Source organism: Lepisosteus platostomus, chromosome 1 (assembly GCF_059453375.1).
Source record: "Lepisosteus platostomus isolate fLepPlt1 chromosome 1, fLepPlt1.hap1, whole genome shotgun sequence".
NCBI lineage: Eukaryota > Metazoa > Chordata > Actinopteri > Semionotiformes > Lepisosteidae > Lepisosteus > Lepisosteus platostomus.
Window position 1 is genome coordinate 982,890 of NC_142611.1, and position 20,093 is coordinate 1,002,982.

General features: G+C 49.7%; 3 protein-coding genes across 8 annotated transcripts in view; all 3 read right to left on the reverse strand.

Moving 5' to 3' along the window:
• Positions 1 to 679: 679 nt before the first annotated feature.
• Positions 680 to 3,362, reverse strand: zar1 (zygote arrest 1). 3 transcript variants are annotated; one of them, XM_088633122.1, is made up of 5 exons: positions 2,825 to 3,362; positions 2,447 to 2,755; positions 1,701 to 1,793; positions 1,545 to 1,619; positions 680 to 1,149 (listed from the first exon to the last, which is right to left on the reverse strand). In XM_088633122.1, the coding sequence occupies exons 1-5, from the start codon at positions 3,212 to 3,214 to the stop codon at positions 1,006 to 1,008; spliced, it is 1,011 nt and encodes a 336-aa protein (XP_088489248.1). In that variant the 5' UTR covers positions 3,215 to 3,362; the 3' UTR covers positions 680 to 1,005. The 3 variants fall into 3 exon arrangements, with proteins under 3 accessions (XP_088489248.1, XP_088489240.1, XP_088489255.1); XM_088633114.1 differs by having other exon boundaries at positions 2,447 to 3,362; XM_088633129.1 differs by lacking the exon at positions 1,701 to 1,793 and having other exon boundaries at positions 2,447 to 3,362.
• On the reverse strand, positions 3,105 to 9,262 carry slc10a4 (solute carrier family 10 member 4). 3 transcript variants are annotated; one of them, XR_015937272.1, is made up of 4 exons: positions 7,735 to 9,262; positions 6,668 to 6,878; positions 4,793 to 5,472; positions 3,105 to 3,146 (listed from the first exon to the last, which is right to left on the reverse strand). XR_015937272.1 is itself a non-coding variant. In XM_088633071.1 (3 exons), exons 1-3 carry the CDS (start codon positions 8,301 to 8,303, stop codon positions 4,942 to 4,944), a joined length of 1,311 nt encoding a protein of 436 aa, XP_088489197.1. In that variant the 5' UTR covers positions 8,304 to 9,262; the 3' UTR covers positions 3,417 to 4,941. The 3 variants fall into 3 exon arrangements, 1 of the variants encoding a protein (XP_088489197.1); XR_015937219.1 differs by lacking the exon at positions 3,105 to 3,146 and adding an exon at positions 3,417 to 3,610; XM_088633071.1 differs by lacking the exon at positions 3,105 to 3,146 and having other exon boundaries at positions 3,417 to 5,472.
• Positions 9,263 to 13,130: 3,868 nt separating this feature from the next.
• Positions 13,131 to 20,093, reverse strand: part of slain2 (SLAIN family member 2) — a 28,041-nt gene continuing 21,078 nt past the window's right edge. For both annotated transcript variants that reach the window (XM_088633291.1, XM_088633299.1), the window contains 2 exons: positions 18,265 to 18,514; positions 13,131 to 17,131 (listed from right to left, as the gene is read on the reverse strand). In XM_088633291.1, coding sequence (XP_088489417.1) covers positions 17,065 to 17,131; positions 18,265 to 18,514 — 317 coding nt within the window. In that variant the 3' untranslated portion in view covers positions 13,131 to 17,064. The remainder of the gene's footprint in view (positions 17,132 to 18,264; positions 18,515 to 20,093) is intronic.

A 20,093-nucleotide genomic window follows, 5' to 3' on the forward strand; every position in this document is an offset into this window, starting at 1 on the left:
GACATTGGTCCCACAAAACCCGTAAGGAGGCGATTTAGGCATTTTCTACAGCAATTGACCCCCACCACCTGGCCTCTGCCCCTGGTGTAGTGGCTTACCCTGTTACCAACTTGTCTGAGGAAAAGCCTCAGCTAAAGTTATGGCTAACTTGTGTACAGAGTTTAACAAGGAAATACACTAGTGAAGCTTTTTGACATGCATAGGAACCCTCTTTAATTAGCAGAAACTGACAATTCCCCCCCACACCTCCAGCTTGAAGGAGGGTTTTCAATTTCCAACACCATCTCAAGCAGGTACATACTGCAGCTGCTCGAGTAGCACTCAAAAAAAAAAAAAAAAAAGCACAAACCAGACAGGGCTTGAAATCAACATGACTCAGTGAGGAATAAGTTCACAGCACTTGCTCCAGCTCAGGAGAAGCTGGACTTGAGGGTCATCAGCTGAAGCCTGTTAAAGCTTCAACTGCACTTGCTCAGAAGCCTCTTTTTTTTTTTTAATACTTGTGCTGAAGCATCTTGGAAAAGCCTAGAGCAGGTAGGGAAAAAAAAAAAATCTGCCCATGAAACACAAGCATTGCTGGACAGAACATGGGAACTGGCCAGCATCTAATGCAGCAGTCACTGGATCATCTGCCCTAGAATGAAGCCCATACATCACAATGAACTTTTAAAAACCACAGTCTAGGTCACAAGTCTTTTAATTTTTAGCTGAAAGACCAATACTCCATTTTACCCCGATCCAACACATGAGGACAGAGCATGCCTCTTCGGCCCCAGCAGTAGGCATGTGCATGTCAACCACTAACAATCAAGGAGAGGAGTGCCATCTTTCCATTTATTTTTTCCCATAACAGTTCTTGCAATTGCCAACAAAAGAAAGTCATTCATCAAAAAAAAAAAACTTGGGACTCAAAAAGCTTACATCTGCACAGTAACACCAGACCCCAAGGGTCGGTCTCCATCACTGCAGTATGGCGCGATGAAGGGCGCCTCCTGCTGGCGGGGCTCAGATGATGTACTTGAAGCTGAAGGTGCTGTCGCAGGACAGGCGCTTGCCCTTGCAGCGGCCGCACAGGTCCTGGCGATGGGGCCGCTTGGGGTCGACGTGCCGCATGGTGGTCGGGCACGTGCACCTGGACTGCTTGCAGGCCTGCCAGAGGAAGAGGAGGAGGAAGCCACACAGGTCAGCCTCACGCCAGGATCCCCTCCCTCGTTCGGAGCCGGCTCAGCACTGCCTGAACACGGGCTCCAACAGAAGCCAGCCCATACCCATACCCCGCCCCGGACGTGCCAGTCTGGCAGAGCCGCCACAGGACCGAGCCCCTCCAGGAGCCAAGCATAGCCGAGACCCCCGAAGCCATTCTGGGCCACAAGTTACCGAAATAGAACTGAGGAGCTGCTTCCAGGGGTTCAATCAGCAAGTGAGCAACTCACGTCAGTCCCCCCACATTAAGCCCATGTGAGCTGGAAGCTCGTGTCTGGGACCTGGGACCTCGGGTGAGGAGTTAAACCGGTCTAGAAGCCATCGCCCCCATCAGCACTTACCTGGCACGTGATGTCTTCCACGCGGTAGGGATTATAGGCCTTCTGGCACGTCCTACAGAACTGCTTGAAATAAACCTATTGCAACAAGACACAAAATTAGTTTGAGATTCCTCCTCCCCCCCCAGAGCAAGGAAGGAGAATCGTCCCATCGCTCACCTTGTTGGTGCCCTGCACACACCACACGTACGCACTCTCCCAGCGGAGGTTACAGTCTCTGCAGTGATAGTAGCCATACTTCTGCTCCAGGAACTGCAGACAAAACCTCACCAAGTGAGCAAGATGGGATTTACTCAACGTGAACATTAGTCAACTAGCTGTTCCTGGAACACTGTCTACACCTGCTCTTTCAAAGCACCAGTCTTCATTCCCGTTAGGAAAGTATATGACCTCCTGTAGATTCCCCCCCAGTTAAGGGACCTGTAAAGACTTAACTGAAGATCATCCAAAGAGTAACCCAGTTCTGGGATGCTGGTCTTTGCTTTTCAAAAAAAGCAAAGCAAGCAGATTAGACAAAAGCTTGACAAGCCTCATCGGCAGGTCATGCCAATGAAACGAGAGCAGAACTGCTTTAGCTTGGTTTACACACATTGCTCCAGTGTTGGCAGGAACATCAGCAGACCCAGGATTTATCACAACCTCATCGATTTTTAATAAACCTGTAGATGTGGTGGAACCCCCGAGCCAGGCCTGGGAAACCACTCTAGAACAGGGATTCAGACTCCCTCCCAGTAGCCTCTGGTTCTGGGACAGCAGACTGGTTACTGGTAAGAGTTTCTAGCCAGCAGCAGTTTAAATCTGCCAGGTTACTTACTGTACACCGCACTGAATGTTGCGATTCGTCTTTCTCGGGACATGAAGTCAACTACTCAACAGCAAGAGAAGGGCGAGATCGCACGGCTCACCTGAAATCTCACTCGGGCCTTGGCGTTCGTCACGTCTTGGTCTTTCGGGACGCTTTCAGTTCTGCTCGGCGGCGCCTCCTTAGCGCCGCCGGCGTCTTCGTCGTCGTCGTCTTCGTTGTGGTCTTTCTCCGGTTCGGCTTCCTCTCCGGCTGCCGGCTCCGGCTCCGGCTCCGGCTCCGGCTCCGGCTCCGGCTCCGGCTCACCCTCCGCGGATGTCGTCCGGCTCTCTTGCTCCTCGCCTTCCTCGCCGGCCTGCTCCGGCTCCTCTGGGTCCGGGGGCGGCGGCCTCTCGCCCTCGTCCTTCTCTTCCTGCAGGAAAGAGGTCAGCCGCCTGGAAGCGATGGGCGAGTACACGGCGAGGGTCCTGGGAAAGCGCACCTCCTTCTCGATGCTGCTGACGGGGCTGCCGGTCACCTGCACATCCTGCCTCCTCCGCCTGAGGGCCTGACGGGTCCGCGCCGGCAAGGTCCTGGGCCCCAGAGAGCACTGCACGGAGGCGTCCGTCTTCGGGTTGACCTGCACCCCGACGTCCTTAGTGTTCGCCTTCCTCAGCCGGGGCGTCAGGTTCGGGTTGATCTGCGACAGGATGGACTTCAGCTGCGCCCTCTGGTGGTTGTCAAAGTAACTCTCCGTGTCCCCGTAGCTGGACAGGTAACTCTTTTGCCTCCAGCCCGCCCCTCTGGGCCTGGGATTGAAGTACCTGTACGAGTAAGGGTTGTAGGAAGAGTACAGGTAGCTGTCTGCATACTCGTCACCGTACGTAGCCATGATGGATAGCCAACTCCCCCCGCCTCCCCGGGCGCCTTTTAGTAGCGGCGCTGTTCGTGAGCCGATTGGCCGGCTCTGCGGGCGGGGCGGGGCGGGTCAGGCACCGTGTGTCTTTCATTAACCCCAATTAGCTTAACGAGGGCGAGAATGTCTGTGTCAGGCTTGTAGGGGCGAAAAAACACTCCAAACGTGTTCCGAAGAGTGTTTTCAAATGGCTTTTTATTAGTTGTTTTTTTTTTTGTACCCACAATATTCTTAACAGGCCTAAACGCCATCTTTGTACACTTTGTCGCCGAGTGCTCTCTTGTGATGCTTCGTGAACGTTTTAGACTTGAAATCACAGGTATCGGAAAGCATTCTTTTTTGTTTGGGGAACAGGTGCATTCATCACATCTCCTAGAGAATATGGGCAAGTAAAAAAAATAATACAATAAACAACAAAATATTAGGATATATATATATAGGATCTCAGAACTGAATGTGTACAGTTTACTAGTGAAACCGAATTTGGAATTCCGTGTTTATTTTGGTCACCGCGTTACAAAAATAGATCTTGCTGCTTTAGGACCTCTCCGTAGGCTAGCGAATAGACGCAGCTGTTTAATGAATGAATGAATTCCTGCACCGATGAGCTGAAGAACTGAGGACCGACCCAGCGGATGTCTCCAGGATTCAGAGTGAAACACACCAGAGGACACGCGTGGAAGCAACATGGAAGCGCATTTAAAAGCGAGAACGTGAGTTACTTCTTTACACGGAGTGTTGTGGGAGTGTGGAACAAGCTGCCCAGCCATGTTGTTGAAGCCGGTACTCCGGTTTCTTTCAAGTAATGACGGGATGAGACCCTGGGAGCAGTTACCTAATAACTACCGAGCAGACTAAATGGGTCGCATGGCCGGCAACTGTTCTTTTATTCTTCAATCTGAGCCAGAGTTTTAGAAACAGATTTGTACCCAAGACTCTGCCTGCACCTTTTCATTGATTTAAATCACCTTTTGTGAATCCCGACACGCTAGTTTGAGGACCAGGTATGACAAATGAATTGTCTGTTGTGCTCCAGCAGTCTAGTGAACTGCCTGTAAAATAATAATGAGAATTTATAGACGGTAACTTGACAAAAGCGCCAGTTTGTGCCCTTCAGCTACCCCTATAACGACCTCGTCTACATCAGATTTGTTTGTTTTTTTTTCCATTTAATTAGAGGCTTTTCCTAAAACGTTTTTTTAAAGCACTTCTGCCCATTTTGAAATAATTCCAGAAATGTGTGATATGGAGAGATAGCTTAAACTTCTGTCAGCATACTATGTGAATAAATGCGTTAGGTTAACTTGTTATTATAGAGATGATCGGATGCATATATACTGTATATGTTTAATATAGCGTTGTTCAGCGATGCCAATTTACATAGTTTAGTTTACAGTCGTAAATAGTTTATTTTGTATTGTTCGGTGGTTTTGGAGTATATCGGTTTGTGTTCCTCAAGCTTGTCCTACTCTTGAAACACTGTGGTGCTCCAGCGGCCTCAAAACGCTTTTATGGATGATTTCTGTGGATTTATTTCCCAAAAGTACATTTCACCTGGGAGCTATGCTGTCTTGGGTGTACCGTGTCAGCAGCACATCGTCTTTTCTCGGTCATGTCTTTACGGCGATACGAGGCCTCTGGGGGAGTCGAGGGAGACTCGGGCGAGACCCCGGCGGTGCCGAGCTCTGTCCGGCCGGGTCCCGTTATAGCGGGGCAGCGCAGTGGCGCGGCTGCAGCATCAGGGAGCCCGCTTCGTGTACGGTCACCGCTCCGTACGCCGCGTCTGCCCCGGCGTCTTCTTCCTTCAGCTTCCTGTACGTGATGTCGGTGTCGTCGTCGCCATCCCCCGTGGGCTCCTGCTTGCGGAGCACGTCCCGCCGGTAGACCCTGTACCCCAGAATGAACAGGCCGGCCTCCGCCGCCTGGAAGAGGGCGTAGAGCAGGGGGAACATGTACAGGCCGCCGATGAGCTGCGGGGGGAAGGCCAGCTTGAGGATGGCCGTGCAGAGCTGCACGTTCTGGCAGCCGGTCTCCAGGGACACGGTCCTCCGGCTGTTGGGGGGCAGGTCGAAGAGCACCCCGAGGCCGTAGCCGGCGCCGTAGCCGGCCAGGGGCATCAGCACGGCCACCGCGTAGACGGAGGCCGGGACGGTGGCCAGCAGCTCGGGTCCCAGCATGGTTCCGGTCAGGATGAAGAGGATCACCAGAGTCACCAGCAAGGACCACAGAGATACCTGGGGGGAGGGGCGCAGGGGTCGGGAAACAAGCAGCGTCAGGAGGCGAAAGGCAACCCCAGCGGAGAGCAGCGGGGATTACGAGAAAATAACACCAGGACTGGGAGCTGGACGCGTCTGTGCCCCAGCAGCGGTGGGTGTCTGGAGCAGGTTTCTCTGCGCGAAGTCGAAGATGGTATTCTTCAAGACACGGCCGCCCGAGTTCAACCACCCGCTACAAGCCAAACAAGCTTGTAATCGAGCTAGCGCGCAGTCCTGTCCCTTTTTTAAAAAAATTACAGGTGTGTGAAAATGATTCCATTTTCGTTAAAAATGTGATATATCCTTGGTTGGACACAAATGAGATGTCACAAATGTATCCTATTTTAAAGGGGTGTGTAGGGACATCGTGTCTCGTTAAAAAATTGCAGGCTTCATTCATGCTGATGTAGAACAGTTGAATAGTAAAATTGTTAATTATTAATGTATTAACAGTTATAATTACTCTTATGCATATTGTCGTGCAGTGATGTCTTACATCACAATTAGGTGCAATCAATTAAATTCGTTGTTTCTCACCATCGTCAACACATTTTCTAGATACCTTATAAAGTGTTTGATTTCTACATTATGGAATATATACAATAGAAAATACAACGTACGTAGCTTTCTAACTATTGTCTCCTGCGTCATTAAAAAACCCACGATGAATGGACTCGAAATCAATTCCATTTCGATTTATAATGAGCAGGCTAAAGAAATAATTTATTTTGTTAAAATGAGCAACGGAACCCTGAGATCCGACATATCAGTACTGTATTTCTCCACTGTTTTTAGTAAAAAAAAAAAACTATATTCTTTAACGCCCAGCTCCACAGCTTTAGTCTCTGTGGCGTCTGGGTATTAAAACTACAACATCCGTGTTAGAAACAGGTTTTTGAAAAAGAAAACGTTCTTTGGGAGTTTTGGAAGCTGCTGTAAATCTGTCCTCCGTTTTGCCGAGTTCTGCCAGTTTTTTCGGATCGGTGAGAAACAAACCTGCTCAAAAAAGGTTAAAAAAATTAAATAAATATCGGAGCAACAGTAACGATGCGTTGTCTCTTTGAGCTGGATCTCCCACACGGCTCCGTCTTGCCCAGTGTCCAGCTGGACCGGGGCGCACAGCGTTGCCCTGACAACAGAAACGGAGCGGGATCTCCGGACGGAGGGCGCTCACCTTTAAGATGACGTCAGCGGCCCTGTTGCAGCGGTACCTGAGGAAGACCCCCAGGCCGATGGGGATGAGGGTGCCGCAGAGGGTCAGGATGATGGCTCCGAAGGGCATCAGGTTCACCACGGGGGTGTTGATCCACGCGCGACTGTAGATCCACAGGCACAGAGGCATCAGCCCGAGGGCCAGCACCGTGGAGGAGATGGTCATGATGATGCTGGGGAGAGGAGGAGGAGGAAGAAGACAGGCTGTAGCCGTGCAGACCCGAGCTACAGACCGGCCCTTGCTCTTGGCTCGCAGCGGTGTCCTGACAAGCAACAGTGCGCTCGGCCGAAGAAAGTGACAGCGACCCCGCTCCGCTGTCCGGCCGCGGATGGGCAAACGGGAGTTCATTAATCATTTACCAGTAATTAAAAATAACTAACATAAATAAGCTGCAGTTACGCAATTCATTGACCATGGCTTATTGTTTTCTAATCGTTTATTCAACAGTATAGTTTAGCAGCGGTGTAATTGGAAGAACCTGACAAAGCACTTATACAAAGAAATGGTAAAAACTAGACGTATGTTATCGGTGTTATACGACTTAAATATGACATCATATTCTAATATGAAATATTATATTATGAAAATAGCCGAATACAGGTTGTAAAAATGCTTAGTCACCAAACCATCGTCTTAGCCGTATTTAATTTTACATACTGCATGTGGGCATGTAACCTATACAACTTTCAAGCGCCTGAGGTATTGAGTTGTGAAAAATGAGTGTCCTCTAAAAATATATGCGGGTTACGTTTCGGTATTAGAAGGATACGACTACACGATTTCGAAATTTCTAACGCAATTCTTGAATTTATGCGGTTTCTCAGCGCGCAAACGGTGCCGCCGCTGCCGGGTCTCCAGACCGCGTGTGCGTCTCAGAAACGGCGATTCTACACTTGAAAAAAAGTACTTTACAAAAGATTAGGTTGTGCAACAAAAAAAGAAAATGCCAGCAGCCCGGCACCTTGTTTTTAAACCCGGGTTGGACGTGTCTTACTTGCTGGAGCTCGCCAGGAGACGGAAGACTGTACCTGAGGTTCATCTCGCCGTCCACCAGGAGGGACATGATGTTGGACAGGTTCCCGCCAGGGCAGCAGCCGCACAGGAGGACGGCGATGGCCGCCACGTCGTCCAGGGAGAAGGCGAGGGCCAGCAGGAAGGCCACCAGCGGCATGATGACAAACTGGCACACCAGAGCCAGCAGGACCCCGACGGGTCTGCGGATGTGCTCTCCCAGGTGGCTGACCTCCACTGTGCACCCCAGGCCCAGCATGGTGAAGCACAGCACGATGCCCACGAACACGTTGATCCCGTGGCTCAGGGGCGAATCCCAGAAGGCCACCATCAGCCCGGCCGAGCCCGGCGGCGGGGGAGCCGACGGTCCGTCTGCCGCCCACGCCCCGAGGGCGGCGGTCCTCACCGTGCTGGCCAGGATGGACACCGGATCCCCGGTGGCTATCCCTCCATCGCCGGGGAGCCCCTCTGGGGGGCCACCCGCGACACGCGTGGTGTTCATCTCGCTTTCCTTCAAGTTCAAAAATTCCGCGAAGCGTTCGGGCGCAAACTGGCCGGTTGCTGCAGCGCTGGAATTCTCCATCATCAAGTTGGGGAAATACCCCCCTCTCACGTCCCCCAGGCAGCCCGCGGGTGTCCGCTGTTTATCCCCTGTGGGTGCGTGAGGAGCTGTCGGACTCCCTAGCGCCTCATCCTCCGGACCCGTGGCCAGCCGCTGGGTGGGGAGAGATCGGAGTGGTCTGACGGGCAGGGAGCGCTCTGTCCTTTAAGACATGCTCACTCGCGGGAATGGTTCAATCCAGTGGAGGGGCTTCAGTGAGCACATAACACGCGCTTCGAGGGGCTCTGCTTATCATCCCAGAGAAGCCGGCGCTCAGTCTTGCTCTTGGCGTCTTTTTATCTCACAGCGCGCACGGCTCAGGCAAGGGCTTGTCCTCGGCGTCCCTCACATCAGAGTTTCTTTTTTTTCAGATTTTCACATTACAAATTGGCCACCAACATTTCTACTCCCGTATCTGTCTCCGGTTTGTCTTCGTAAAGTCTTCAGCTGTGCGCAAAGCCTTCTTTTTATTGGTACGATCGTGTTGAAAGAAGCGGAGCTGTAAGTCGCATCATAAGGAGCGACTGGGTTAAAAAAAAAAACCCCAAACTGTCCTGGTTTCTAAGAGAGGCGTTGCTCCAGTCGCAAGAGCAATCATGAGGGCAGGAAAAAAAGATAATACGATCACACCCCCGGTGTAAGCATGGGAACTCGCAATGATGATAAAACGAACACACCCATCCACGCGAGTTACTGTTGTAGGACTGTGCGGTTGCTGTTCTCAGCCTTGTTGCCCAGAGTAAGGGACACCCGCAGCGGTCCAGGCCGAGTGGAGGCCCCTGTCCACTCGCGCTGCTCGTGAATCCCCCGGCGCTGTGGCGTGTTTCAGCACCTCGGACAGGTGCGAGTAGAGTCACTCGGTACGGTCGCAGACCGCAGCCCCGTCTCCGCGCTCGGGGCGAGGGGCCTCGGTCCTGCTTTGCTAACTTGGCATCCGCATCGGAGTGAAACGAACTTCAGTTCGCCTGAGCCCCAGCGTTCCTGATAGGCGGCAGCTCAGATACAGTACGGCAACGGACATTATACAGAAGAACTGATGCCAAAGCATCCTTTAACATGTTAGCAAATCACCCGCAACACTAGCCCATGAGCAGAGGAGAACCCAGCTACTACTGTGTACTACAGGTCAGAAACTCTGGTTTTGAGTTTACTCTTGGAGGCATTTGAAGACTTTTAAAGTCTTCCCCGTCCCATGACTGAAGACACGGAGCACAGCTGCTCAAGTCTACTGACCAAGCAGACCGAATGGCTGTGCTTTTGGACGGCCAAGAGATCTCTCTGCGTTTTGTAGTCTCTGGAGTGAAACAAGTAACCAGTTTCATCACATACATGTATTTCGGTCGATAAATAATGAAACCAATTTGAAGAAAGTGACCAGCTACCGGTGACGTTGTTTGACCGCTGGGATAAAGCATTCTGAGAGACGGGTGCGATGACGTCATCTGTGCCGGCTAGACTTTGAGTCTCTTCGGTTAAGAGCGAGTCAGGATCATGCCTCTCTCCCAGGCAGCTTTCCTGCCCTCTCAAACACGTTTTATCTGCTAAAAGAGAGTTAATAAGGGGTAAGATTCGGCTAATCAATAAAACTCATTTTTAAATTGAGATACAGTAAAGCTGGAGGAGGCATCGTGACGGGGTGACACGCTCATGGGACCCCTGCAGGCTGGCAGCAAGACAGCACAGTGAAGCACAGGCAGGCCCAGCTCATTTCTCGAGGAGCCTTACTGCCGCCGTATGGCAGCAGCTCCTGTCATTATTTTGCCACAGTGGGCAGACTCGAAATGTCTCCTGTGTTTTCACAACACTTCAAGGAGACTGGTCTTTGTACCCAGGAGACAACTCGCTAGCCAGTTTTGGATCAAGATATGATGCTAACTGACACTAATTAGTCGTTCCCGATAGGAGAAAGAATTAGACCTAATTAGACCATAAGAGCAGGTACAAACGAGAGGCCATTCAGTCCATCTGGGCGCGTGTGAGGGTTTGTAGCTAATCTATTGGAGAAATTCATCCAGCTGTTTCTTGATAGAAGCCAGGGTTTCGGTGTCAAGATCACAACTGGGAGTTTGTTCCACTCTCCCACCACCCTTTGTGTAAAGACATTTCCTCAGTGTTAAGTGGTCTTTCACTTAGTTTCCAAGGAATTACTTGCATGCAAGAATTTAATTTTTTGCAAATCCTTAAGAAGATATTGAAACTCCTATTGGCCCAGAAAACATCTATGTTATTTAGAAAATACACCCATAGTTCAAATTCTGCGATGGATGGAACAGTTTCTTTCAATAAACTGCTTATTATAATGAAATTTGTAGGAGAATTGGATTTCTCTCTTACAAAAACGCTCCAAAGAAAGTCGCTACATAAATGATTAGAACGTTTTTCAGCCGAGCCCCTTGTGAAAAATATCGAAACAGATCTGGAAGAGGCAGAATGGGACAATAATTATTACAAGGCTCTGAACTCTGGTGGTGGTTATGAAAAAAATAAATATTTCTGCACAACCGAATTTGAAGCAGCTTCCTCTTAAACTATTTCCTGTGCACTGCACCGGGTCACAGGGGCTCCACACTGCTTCGACATCCTGAATTTACATCAAGTGAAACTGCAGTGACAGGGGAAAGGCGTGATACCCGCGTAGAAAGACGTGTTTCCATCTGCCCTGACCCAGGTGAAAGCCTTGACTGTAGTGCCATCGAGATCCGGGCACTGGTAGAGTGCCGCTTGCAGTTAGAGCTGCGGTCAGGTCTTTGGTCTAAATACGGTGGGGGGGTTCTATTGTTCTGAGGGCTAATGTATTTCTCTCAAGAGCATGATCTTTCATGATCTTGTCATGCCCGCGAAGCAAAGCTTCTGAGCTCTGAACAGCTTTCCCTCCTCCTAACATTCACTCAAGCTCCATCCAGTCGCTGTGTACGAGACTGTGTATCGGGGTAAGGCGGCAGAAACTCTGCTGAACATGCCCATGTGTTCACTCCTCAGTGCTCACCAGCTCTCTGATGTCTTGTCTTGAACATTAGACAGGACAAGCGGACTACCAGCCATTAATACCCGTCCTACATTAAGTTGGTCGACCACTGAGCTACCGTGTGCTCTTACTGCCCCCTTGTGGCGAGTTCCCTTTACAACAGATGCACCGATCATGGCTCTTTTCAAGATAGGGAATGGTAGTAACACTGTACTGCCTGAAGGTGGCCTGCTTGTGAAGGCCGTAAGGGCATTTGAAAACGGCATGTACAGGCGCATGTGAAGGGTATTTTAGGCATTCAAATTCCTTTCATGGGTTTATCTGCAATTTATTTGTATCTGTTGTGCAGGACTGTCTCTCGCCAAAGCTACCTCAACAGCCACTGCTGCCTTCAGATCTCCAATTATTAATCATTCTGAGTATTTTTTCACTTGCCAACTAGGTCGGCCCTGCTGTGTACGTCCCAGGGGCTCATTGGGAATAGACACAGCAGCGGCTCCTGCACTGGTTTGGATTCACAGTTTATCATCAGCCTCTCACACAATGGATTATTGTTCACATTTTTCATAGGAAATTAGCTGAAGAGGTGGCATTTAAATGGTAGAAAATGCAATGGTATTTGATAAGCAAGAACCTGTCATTTTCACAGTAAATACTGTATATCGATACTACACATTATTTGCACCAATGATGCAATCTATTAGAATCCATTGTTTATATCGGAGAAAGTGTATCCTTAACAAAGAACTGAGCAGTTCTTTAGAGTGCTAGACAGCACCACGGTAGTCTGGCCATACCGTCTTCTGAGGTTCACTGACTCCACTGAATTATAATAAGCAAGACCATTATTTCACTGCCAGCTGTTGAGGGGCTTCTAGGGTTCATCAGAATATATGAAGAGGCCACAAGCAACCAAGTGCTTGATAGTGTGTACTAGTATAAACTGTATAATGTGTTTAAAGGAATGTCTTTTCCCCACACCATCTATCTAAATTCATGTATCTGCCTTGAAGCTCTGGTGGTGCGGGCAAGAGCATCGCAGCAACATGGACGCCTGCTGCTGGGCCACAGGGCTGCGGGTTCAAGCCCCAGCGCAGCTGTGCCCTCGTGCGTGGTACCTCGCTCAGCCTGCTCCCAAAGAACGCCGTCGGTGATGTGAAAGAGGGCGACCATCTGGTACATCTCCAGAAGAGACGGCAGCGATACTCGGAGGCACCATGGCAGTGGACTGTGCTGTGGTTTAACTGAAGTGACACCCGGGAATTTACACGAGTCACTTACAGTAACTCCAAAGCCCCTGTTCCAATCAAGGAGCCTAGATCAGTACATGTAGCACAACACTGAACTCACGGGCTCGAACAGCAGTAACAACAGGGGTGTGATGCACATCAAAGCATGGCTGCATGTTTTAGGAGAGTTCAGACCCTCAAGAAAGATTCCCAAGTAATAGAATAACACTCAAGTCACTTAAAAATCTTAATTTACAGTATACATTGTTCATTATGGATTACACTTTAACTCCTACCCATTTTTTCTAGCTACTAGCTTAAATCCAAGTCTTTCCGATTTGTTTTTCACACTAGGACACACTGTACAGTGAATTTCACGTGATTTGTGAATATTCATTTATGTTGCAATAAGACCTAATTTGCACGTTCTTGGACATTGGTACAACTGCCATGCCAAACTCGAACCCGCAACCCTGCAGTCAGGAGTCCAGAGAATCTGCTGCTACTCCAGTCTCCCCCCACACTGCTCAACACAAGGAGCTAATGCATTTTACAGACACACACCAGTCTTTTCTGAAAGTGAAGACCGTAAAAAGTGCAAGTTTTTGAAACATCAAAAAGGTTGTTTTTCTTTAGTTTTATTTGAAATGTGGTTTAACATGGGGAAAAATGAAACATGTTGGTGACTATATAAAAATTTGTAACCAAAATAATTACACAAAGTTCGTGGTATGTCCTTGTCTTTTCCAACTTGTGGCACAAGCCTCCTGCAAAAATGAAAAACTTTGAATTACAGTGCGTGCTGCTTCTGCATATAAATAATTTTACAGATTAAGCTTTTATTCTTAAATACCAAGGCGCATGTTATTTTTTTTTTACAAGAGCAAATATAAATTTATCAATGCAATTACAGAAAACCATGAATTAACAAAAAAAAAAACCAAGCAGAAGAAAATCCTTACTGCCCACACAAGTAAAATGACAAATCCAGACTTGGCACAAAAAAAAGCACATTCAGAAAAAGTCAAGATATAACTCATGTAAATCATAGGCACTGGGTTTGTATCAAGTAACCTGCACACACACACACACACCCTACATTATCTCTTACCCCCAGAGGAGTGGGCTGCACCTGTAAAGTGGGTTTTGAAGACATGCTGCAGGTTACAGCGCACAGAGCTTCACTTCTGAAATCGGGTGTAAGGGTATTCAGCTCAGGTACATACCGGAAGTGATACTGTGGTGTCTTATTCCCAAGGGCTCTGTCATTCCACTGCCTTAGTCTGCAGAATGTCCCCCCCCTTTAGAAAACGTCACTTCTGTGCGGTGTAAAACAAGGTGAATAGTACGACAGATTTTATTCTCACCTTCCCAACGTAGCGGCAGGAGATGAGCAAGGACTTTTCTCCAGATACATTCACACAAAGAAAGCTGCAGTAAAATAAAGCCTCCTGCGCTGTTGCTGCAGGACCCCTTGTCCCAGCTGCTGTGCGGACGTGTGGGAGCCTGTCGCACGTGTTTCAGTGACAATCGAGAGGGGTCCCGCTTCTGGGGGGTCACTGCAGGTGGGGTGTCCCCCAGCAGTCTGCAGGCTCCTTGCGGACTAACAGATGCCACCCCAGAGGTCGATATATGAGCACTGCGCGCATGCAAAACACCATCCCCGCCTCGCTGGGTACGTTTCACTCTGAAGACGCACAGATCCGTTACAGCGGAAGGGTTTTTTAATGTTGAGTAGCAAAAAAAAATTAGATGTTGGATTAAAAGAATTAACACTCCACTTTTTGTTACTCCCGATTAAAATGCAGACTTTAACTTGGCTAATTTAAAAAAATCACGTTAAAGGATTTTTTATTCCCCATCCTACAATGATTCTTTAAATATTTAAGGCTACTTTCGCAAGCCGGGGGCAAACTGCACGTCTACGAATCTGAATTTTATTCTGGCACAGAAAGCTAAGACAATAACCCTGTCAACTAATAAAGCTGTTAGTACAACGTCACACAATACTATAACAGTCAAATTAAATGTTTATTTTTTGTTTAAAAGTCTATCCGACCTGCAACTGCGAGAGCTTGGCACCTCTACTGTTCGGAAAATAACTTTTAAATCTAAAGTTAATATTGTGCCGCTTAAACCTCCAGAGACACCCCTTTTAATTATTGCTTTCCAAATTTAAACGAACTGTTCTTTACAGGACAGCAGTCACTTGCCTAACAACAGAACTTTCCCAAACACGGAAAAGACTTTGGGAAAAGCTCACTTTTTCACTCGCTTCCCGAACACGGGAAAGCCGTTGTGCTTCCAGCCCGGCTGGGTGATGATTGCATGGAGCACAGAGCATCTGGGCTGGCGTCTGGAGCCGCAGCAGGGTCCGTAGCTCAAGCCGGACGCCTCGCGGTCACAGACAAGGACAGGTCAAGCGCTGCTCTCTGGGCACTGCTGGAGGTCAGGAGGCTCGCAGGGCCCGAGAGCCCGGAGACCAGGCGGTGTCCTTCAACTGTACCACCGTGAGGTAAGAAACTTCCAAGATCCAAGATCGAAAGACAATGGTTAGCGTTGGAGTTCTGTCTTGTACACATTTGTTCTATTTGCACTCTTGAAAAACTACAACCATCAACTTGCTGGATATAAAACGGAGAGGGATGTTGTCGGAAACATTATGATACAAATAACTGTGACGCAAGAACCATCCCCCACTATCAATTCACAGAACCTCTACCTCAACTGTAGCCAGTCACACACCTCAACACTCAAGCAGAGCTACAGCATCAAATAAGAAACCTAAAAGAAGTCGTCTGTAGTAATCTTGTCTGTGCTAACAGTTAAGTCCACTTTTGAAATCCTAATTCTACTTTTTTCTGTCCACTCATTATTTAAAGTATTCTCAAAACAAAACCAAATCAACAGGATTCAAGCAATAAATAACGTAAACGAACTTTCCAACAAAACAAAATCTTCAATGTACAATTTTAGCAGTGGAGGCTAAAAAAACAAAAACAAATCAAAGAATTTTATTTTTGTGAAAAAAAAATATAATTTTAAAGAAGTCTTTTAAATAAATATATCTCGCAAATTTAAATATCAATGCACTCTAGTTGGTTGACTAAAAGAACCCTCCTTGAAATAAATGCTGTTTTGTGACGATCTCCTGGCAACACATCACCGATCCGGAGAGGACTCGGGTGAAATCGGCGCCAGCAGGCAAGTCCCCAGGTCTCTGGCAGCAGAGACTCGAACCTCAGAGCTGTTCAGGAAAGCAAAGCAAAAATGCCAGGAGACCAATATGCTTACCGAAGCCCCAGGGACGGCCAGTTTCGAGTGTCCCGACGGCGAGGTATCTGAGGATGGGAAAGCTAGTGTGTTTTTGAAAGCACTGCCTGGGCCGGAGGGGCGGACGAGCCTGCCGCTCGGGGCCCTGGGGGCAGCGGGCCGGCCCGAGATCGGCGCGCGTTGCCTCGGAGGCTCCAAACCCACCCCACCACCACAAAACCAGAGGAGCGACGGTCTCCTCCTGAAGACCAGTCTGAACGGACAGGGCGCACTGCCAAACTGAACTGAAGGATGATTGATTTCATCAACCCAGGCACTTTACAGGCATGAAATGGGGGGCACTGCCAGGACTCAAGGCCTTACTCGCTGCGAGACGTGGCTATACAAGGCAACTTTCTCCTACCCAGCACCTCAATGTGTAACACTGAAGTTACAGGGGCGTTTCACACACAACGCGTCTCTGCCTGCAGGATGAAAGGAGGCAGGTGTCCAGTCCACACGCTTCAGTCTGGTGTCGCTGTGGGACGGGTGCATAGTTTGAACAGAGCTCCACGTGCAGCTCCGCGCTGCGAGGGAAGAGGAACAGATGCTGATGGGAGACGGACACGAGGGGCACCTGCCCCCCTCTTGTACCGAGAAGCTGGCTGCACACCAATGACGGGTTCCTGAGCCGAGACATACAGTGCAGAACAGAAAGAGATCCTAGAAACGAACACTAAGCCCTTTGGCATGGCCTCCTCCAGATATGTCATTTCAGCTGCACCCTCTGCAGGCAGATATGTCTGGAGTAACAGCCGGCTCAACAGTGAAAGCACAGATCGAGTGTCAGGTGCCTCCTCTGCCGCCTGCTGCCCTTCACAAGCAAGAGGCGTCCGCGCGGCGCGGGGCACGAGGGAGCCCGTCCCGACTCCCGGTCTCGCGGAGGCTCGTCGCTGCTGTGCCAGATCGGAGTGTAACAGTCCGTGCGCCTCCCCTTCGCTGCCGCGAGCGGACAGCTGGTTTCTTTGGCATCCACTGGGACCGAGCCCCGGCGCCTGGGACACCTCACCGGGTCCTGCAGGAGCTCTGCTTCGATGAGGATTCCGCGGAAAAGTGATTGTATGAAGATTTTTTTTTTATTTAAAAAAAAGAGCCAGCGTCAGTAAAGTGCTGCATTGCCATTGGCATTGCCAGTTCTGTGCTGATTAATCGGCGGAGGCCGAGGCTCCCTCGCGTGGGAAGCTGTGGGAGACGGAGAGATGGAGCTGCGTGCTCAGAGCTCTGCCGCGGCCGGGGGGCTTCAGTAACAGCCTTCTTTCCAGCTGTCATCCTTTATACCACCGTAGGTCCTGGGAGCTTGCAATGATCTGGAAGGAAAGGGGAAAAAATATAACCTAGTCTGACGGTAGTGATATCATTAGCTCGAAGCCGAAGCGTAAAACTAAAGACAAATAATCTGCTGACTTTGCTATCGGATACAGTTTTGTTGTCTCAGAATGAGGGAGCTTGAGATGAAAAGGGGGAACTCCACTCAACAAGCTCATGTGACTGCTAGTAGCTAACAGACCTGACGTTCTGAGCAAGACATTTCCGGAAAAGCTGTGGTATCAGCTTCAGCTGTAGGACATGAGTACTGTTGCAACACTGGCCACTGGTGGAATCCTGAGGAAGCTACTGGGTAATCTAAATATCACTGGATCTGCGTTAGGGGACATGACAGCCCCACAGGACCCACGGGCAGCTTCAAACCACCCAGCAGCCCTGGTCACAGAGCCCGGGTCTCACTGCAGAGAGGTTTCCAGCGCCGGCCGCTGCTAAGCCCTGAGTGAGATAACCGGACAATTACTTGTTCAATAAGAGTGGTTTACGTGTTCAAAGTCACACATGGAACGTACAGGAGGACAGCTTTTCAGGAGCAGGGATGCAGAGCAGTCTTACAAGGAAAAACATCCACAGAGCCATCTTCCAGAGGAGAGCCATACAGCGGCGCTCGTAATATTTCCATAGCTTTCAGCTCTGGGCCCTGGCCCAGGGAGACGAGAACTGCTCTCCCCCCTGCCCTCTGGCAAGCGGTACCGCACTGTTCAAGCGCGGACCACTAGACTCAAGAGCAGCTTCTATCCCACTGCAGTGCGCATCCTCGACAGATAACTGCAGGGCCTCAGACTCCATACACATCTGCCCTCTGCCCCTTTTACATAGTCTACCCCTTTTTTTCCCCCCTCGCTGCTACATATTTATTTTCCCACAATATATTTATTGTTCCTGTTGTCCGCATTGTGTAGTGTTGTCTGTTTTACTGTGTGTGTCCCAAGAGATCAGCGCGATGAAGAATTCCAATGTGCGTGTACATATGGCAATAAACAACTCTACTGTACTCCAAGCAGCCCCACGTCAAGGACAGGGACACTTGTCCCCTTCAATCTGCACACGCCCGGGATCTTCCCAGGATTTCTCACACGGCGCCTGGGAGGAGCTGGGAACGAGACGAGGCCCTTACCTCCGCACCGGCTGGGCCAGCTTGCTGCGGGGCACGGGTATCCCGCCCCCCGCGGAGGTGCTGGGGCGCGGGAGGCCGCTGCGCCCGCCCAGGGAGCGGGTGGGGGTGGTGGCGCCGCCCGCGGGGGAGGGGGCGGGGCCCGGCGAGCCGGAGGAGTGGGTGGGGCTGGGGGTCGCCACGGCCTTGATGGGCTGCCGGAGGGCCAGCGGGGAGGGGGTCGCGGGGGCCCGCAGCTTGCTGGGCGAAGGGACTGAAAGGGCAGGGCGAGAGAGAGACAAGGTCAGCAGGCCCAGCAGCAGCTCCGTGCGCTTCCTCTCCTGTCAGCACCACAGGCTGCTGCAGCTGGGCCTCGGGCACCAATACCGCAATCACACAACATGACCAGGCCTAGCCCTACAGCTGGTCCCGCACTGCCCTCTCATCATATCAGTGCCTCATACTGCTTCCTGGATCCCTGTGGTACGGGAAACAGTAACATGCCAGAAGCCAGGGGAAGGGGAATGAGCACTGAGGGAGCTCCTGGCTAAAGCAGCTCAGTGTTAAGGCACAGAAATAAACAGGGCTCGATGCCATAACCAGCTGGCAGCCTGCAGGACGTCAGGAGGAGCGATACAGGGACAGGTCACTGAAGAGCAGGAGGAAAACGGCGGCGGAGTTCAGTCGCCGGCTGGGGATGAAAGCAGTGCCAACGAGGCAGGACGTGTAGGTCCCGTCCTACCTCCTACTGATGTTTCAGGACGTTAAGCAACAAGGCGAGCTGCCACCTTGGTCGTACTGGCCAAAATAACTGGAGCAAAAAGAATGAGACGGAATTAATCTCTTAAGACGGATAAATGGAAATTTCTCCATAAAGTACATAGGTTACAGAATTGCTAGCAGCGAACCGAACCCAATATCCCGTTCCGTTGTTTCTTGAAAGAACCCAGAGTATCACCTTCAAAAACATGGTGGGGTAGCTTGTGCTTAGACCCTCACAATCCCACAATCCATTGTGCAGAGTAGTGTCTCCTATTCTCATTTTTTAAAATTAACTTCCACATAGTCTGGGCAAGCTTGTCCCTTAATAGATCAGCAAAATAATTTTTGATAAATGTCTAGAAGCATGTTCAAGCACATGAACGCTGTTTTTTCTGTCGGCCGTTCCCATTGTGATCAAGAAGGCCTCAGACCGGCACCACAGCAGCAGCTCAGTTTAGAGTCCAGCTGCAATCCGGGATCTGTGCCACACAGTGGCACCACATCTGTTCACCTCGCTGCCCAAATCTTTTACAAAGTCAGCGTCTGCTGACATTTTTAAAACTTGACCTTCGCTAAAGCTTTTAACATAAAACTGAACTTTTAATTTTGGTTTTATTTAGGCAATCTGTAGCATATTTGTCTCTATTTACGGTGCATGCTATTATACAGTTTAGACAACCGTATAATTCCTGTGGAATCCTTCACAGACTTGATTAAGTCAGATAAACACAAATTTGATCGGGCTGTTCACCAATCTAATAAATCACTGCTGGCATATCCATTTTATCCAGTTACTGCGTTTCCATCAGCAATGTGAGACTTGTCTTAATGGGCCACAGTGCCATTGTTTCAGATCGTGGACGGCAAACAGCAGCACAGAAGGTGAAAGAACCCGAACCCACTGCCCTGGAGAGCCGAGACTGATCTCCACAGCGCCCCCAGGTCACAAATTCAGTTTAAGGGAGCAGAATTACCTGCCAATTGTAACTGGGAAAAAATGTAACCTTAACCGATTTGCAGGTTTAAGGCACTCTAAATTCCGAGTAGAAAATTAAGCCCAAAAAAAAGATGCTAAATGGAAAAATAGAGTT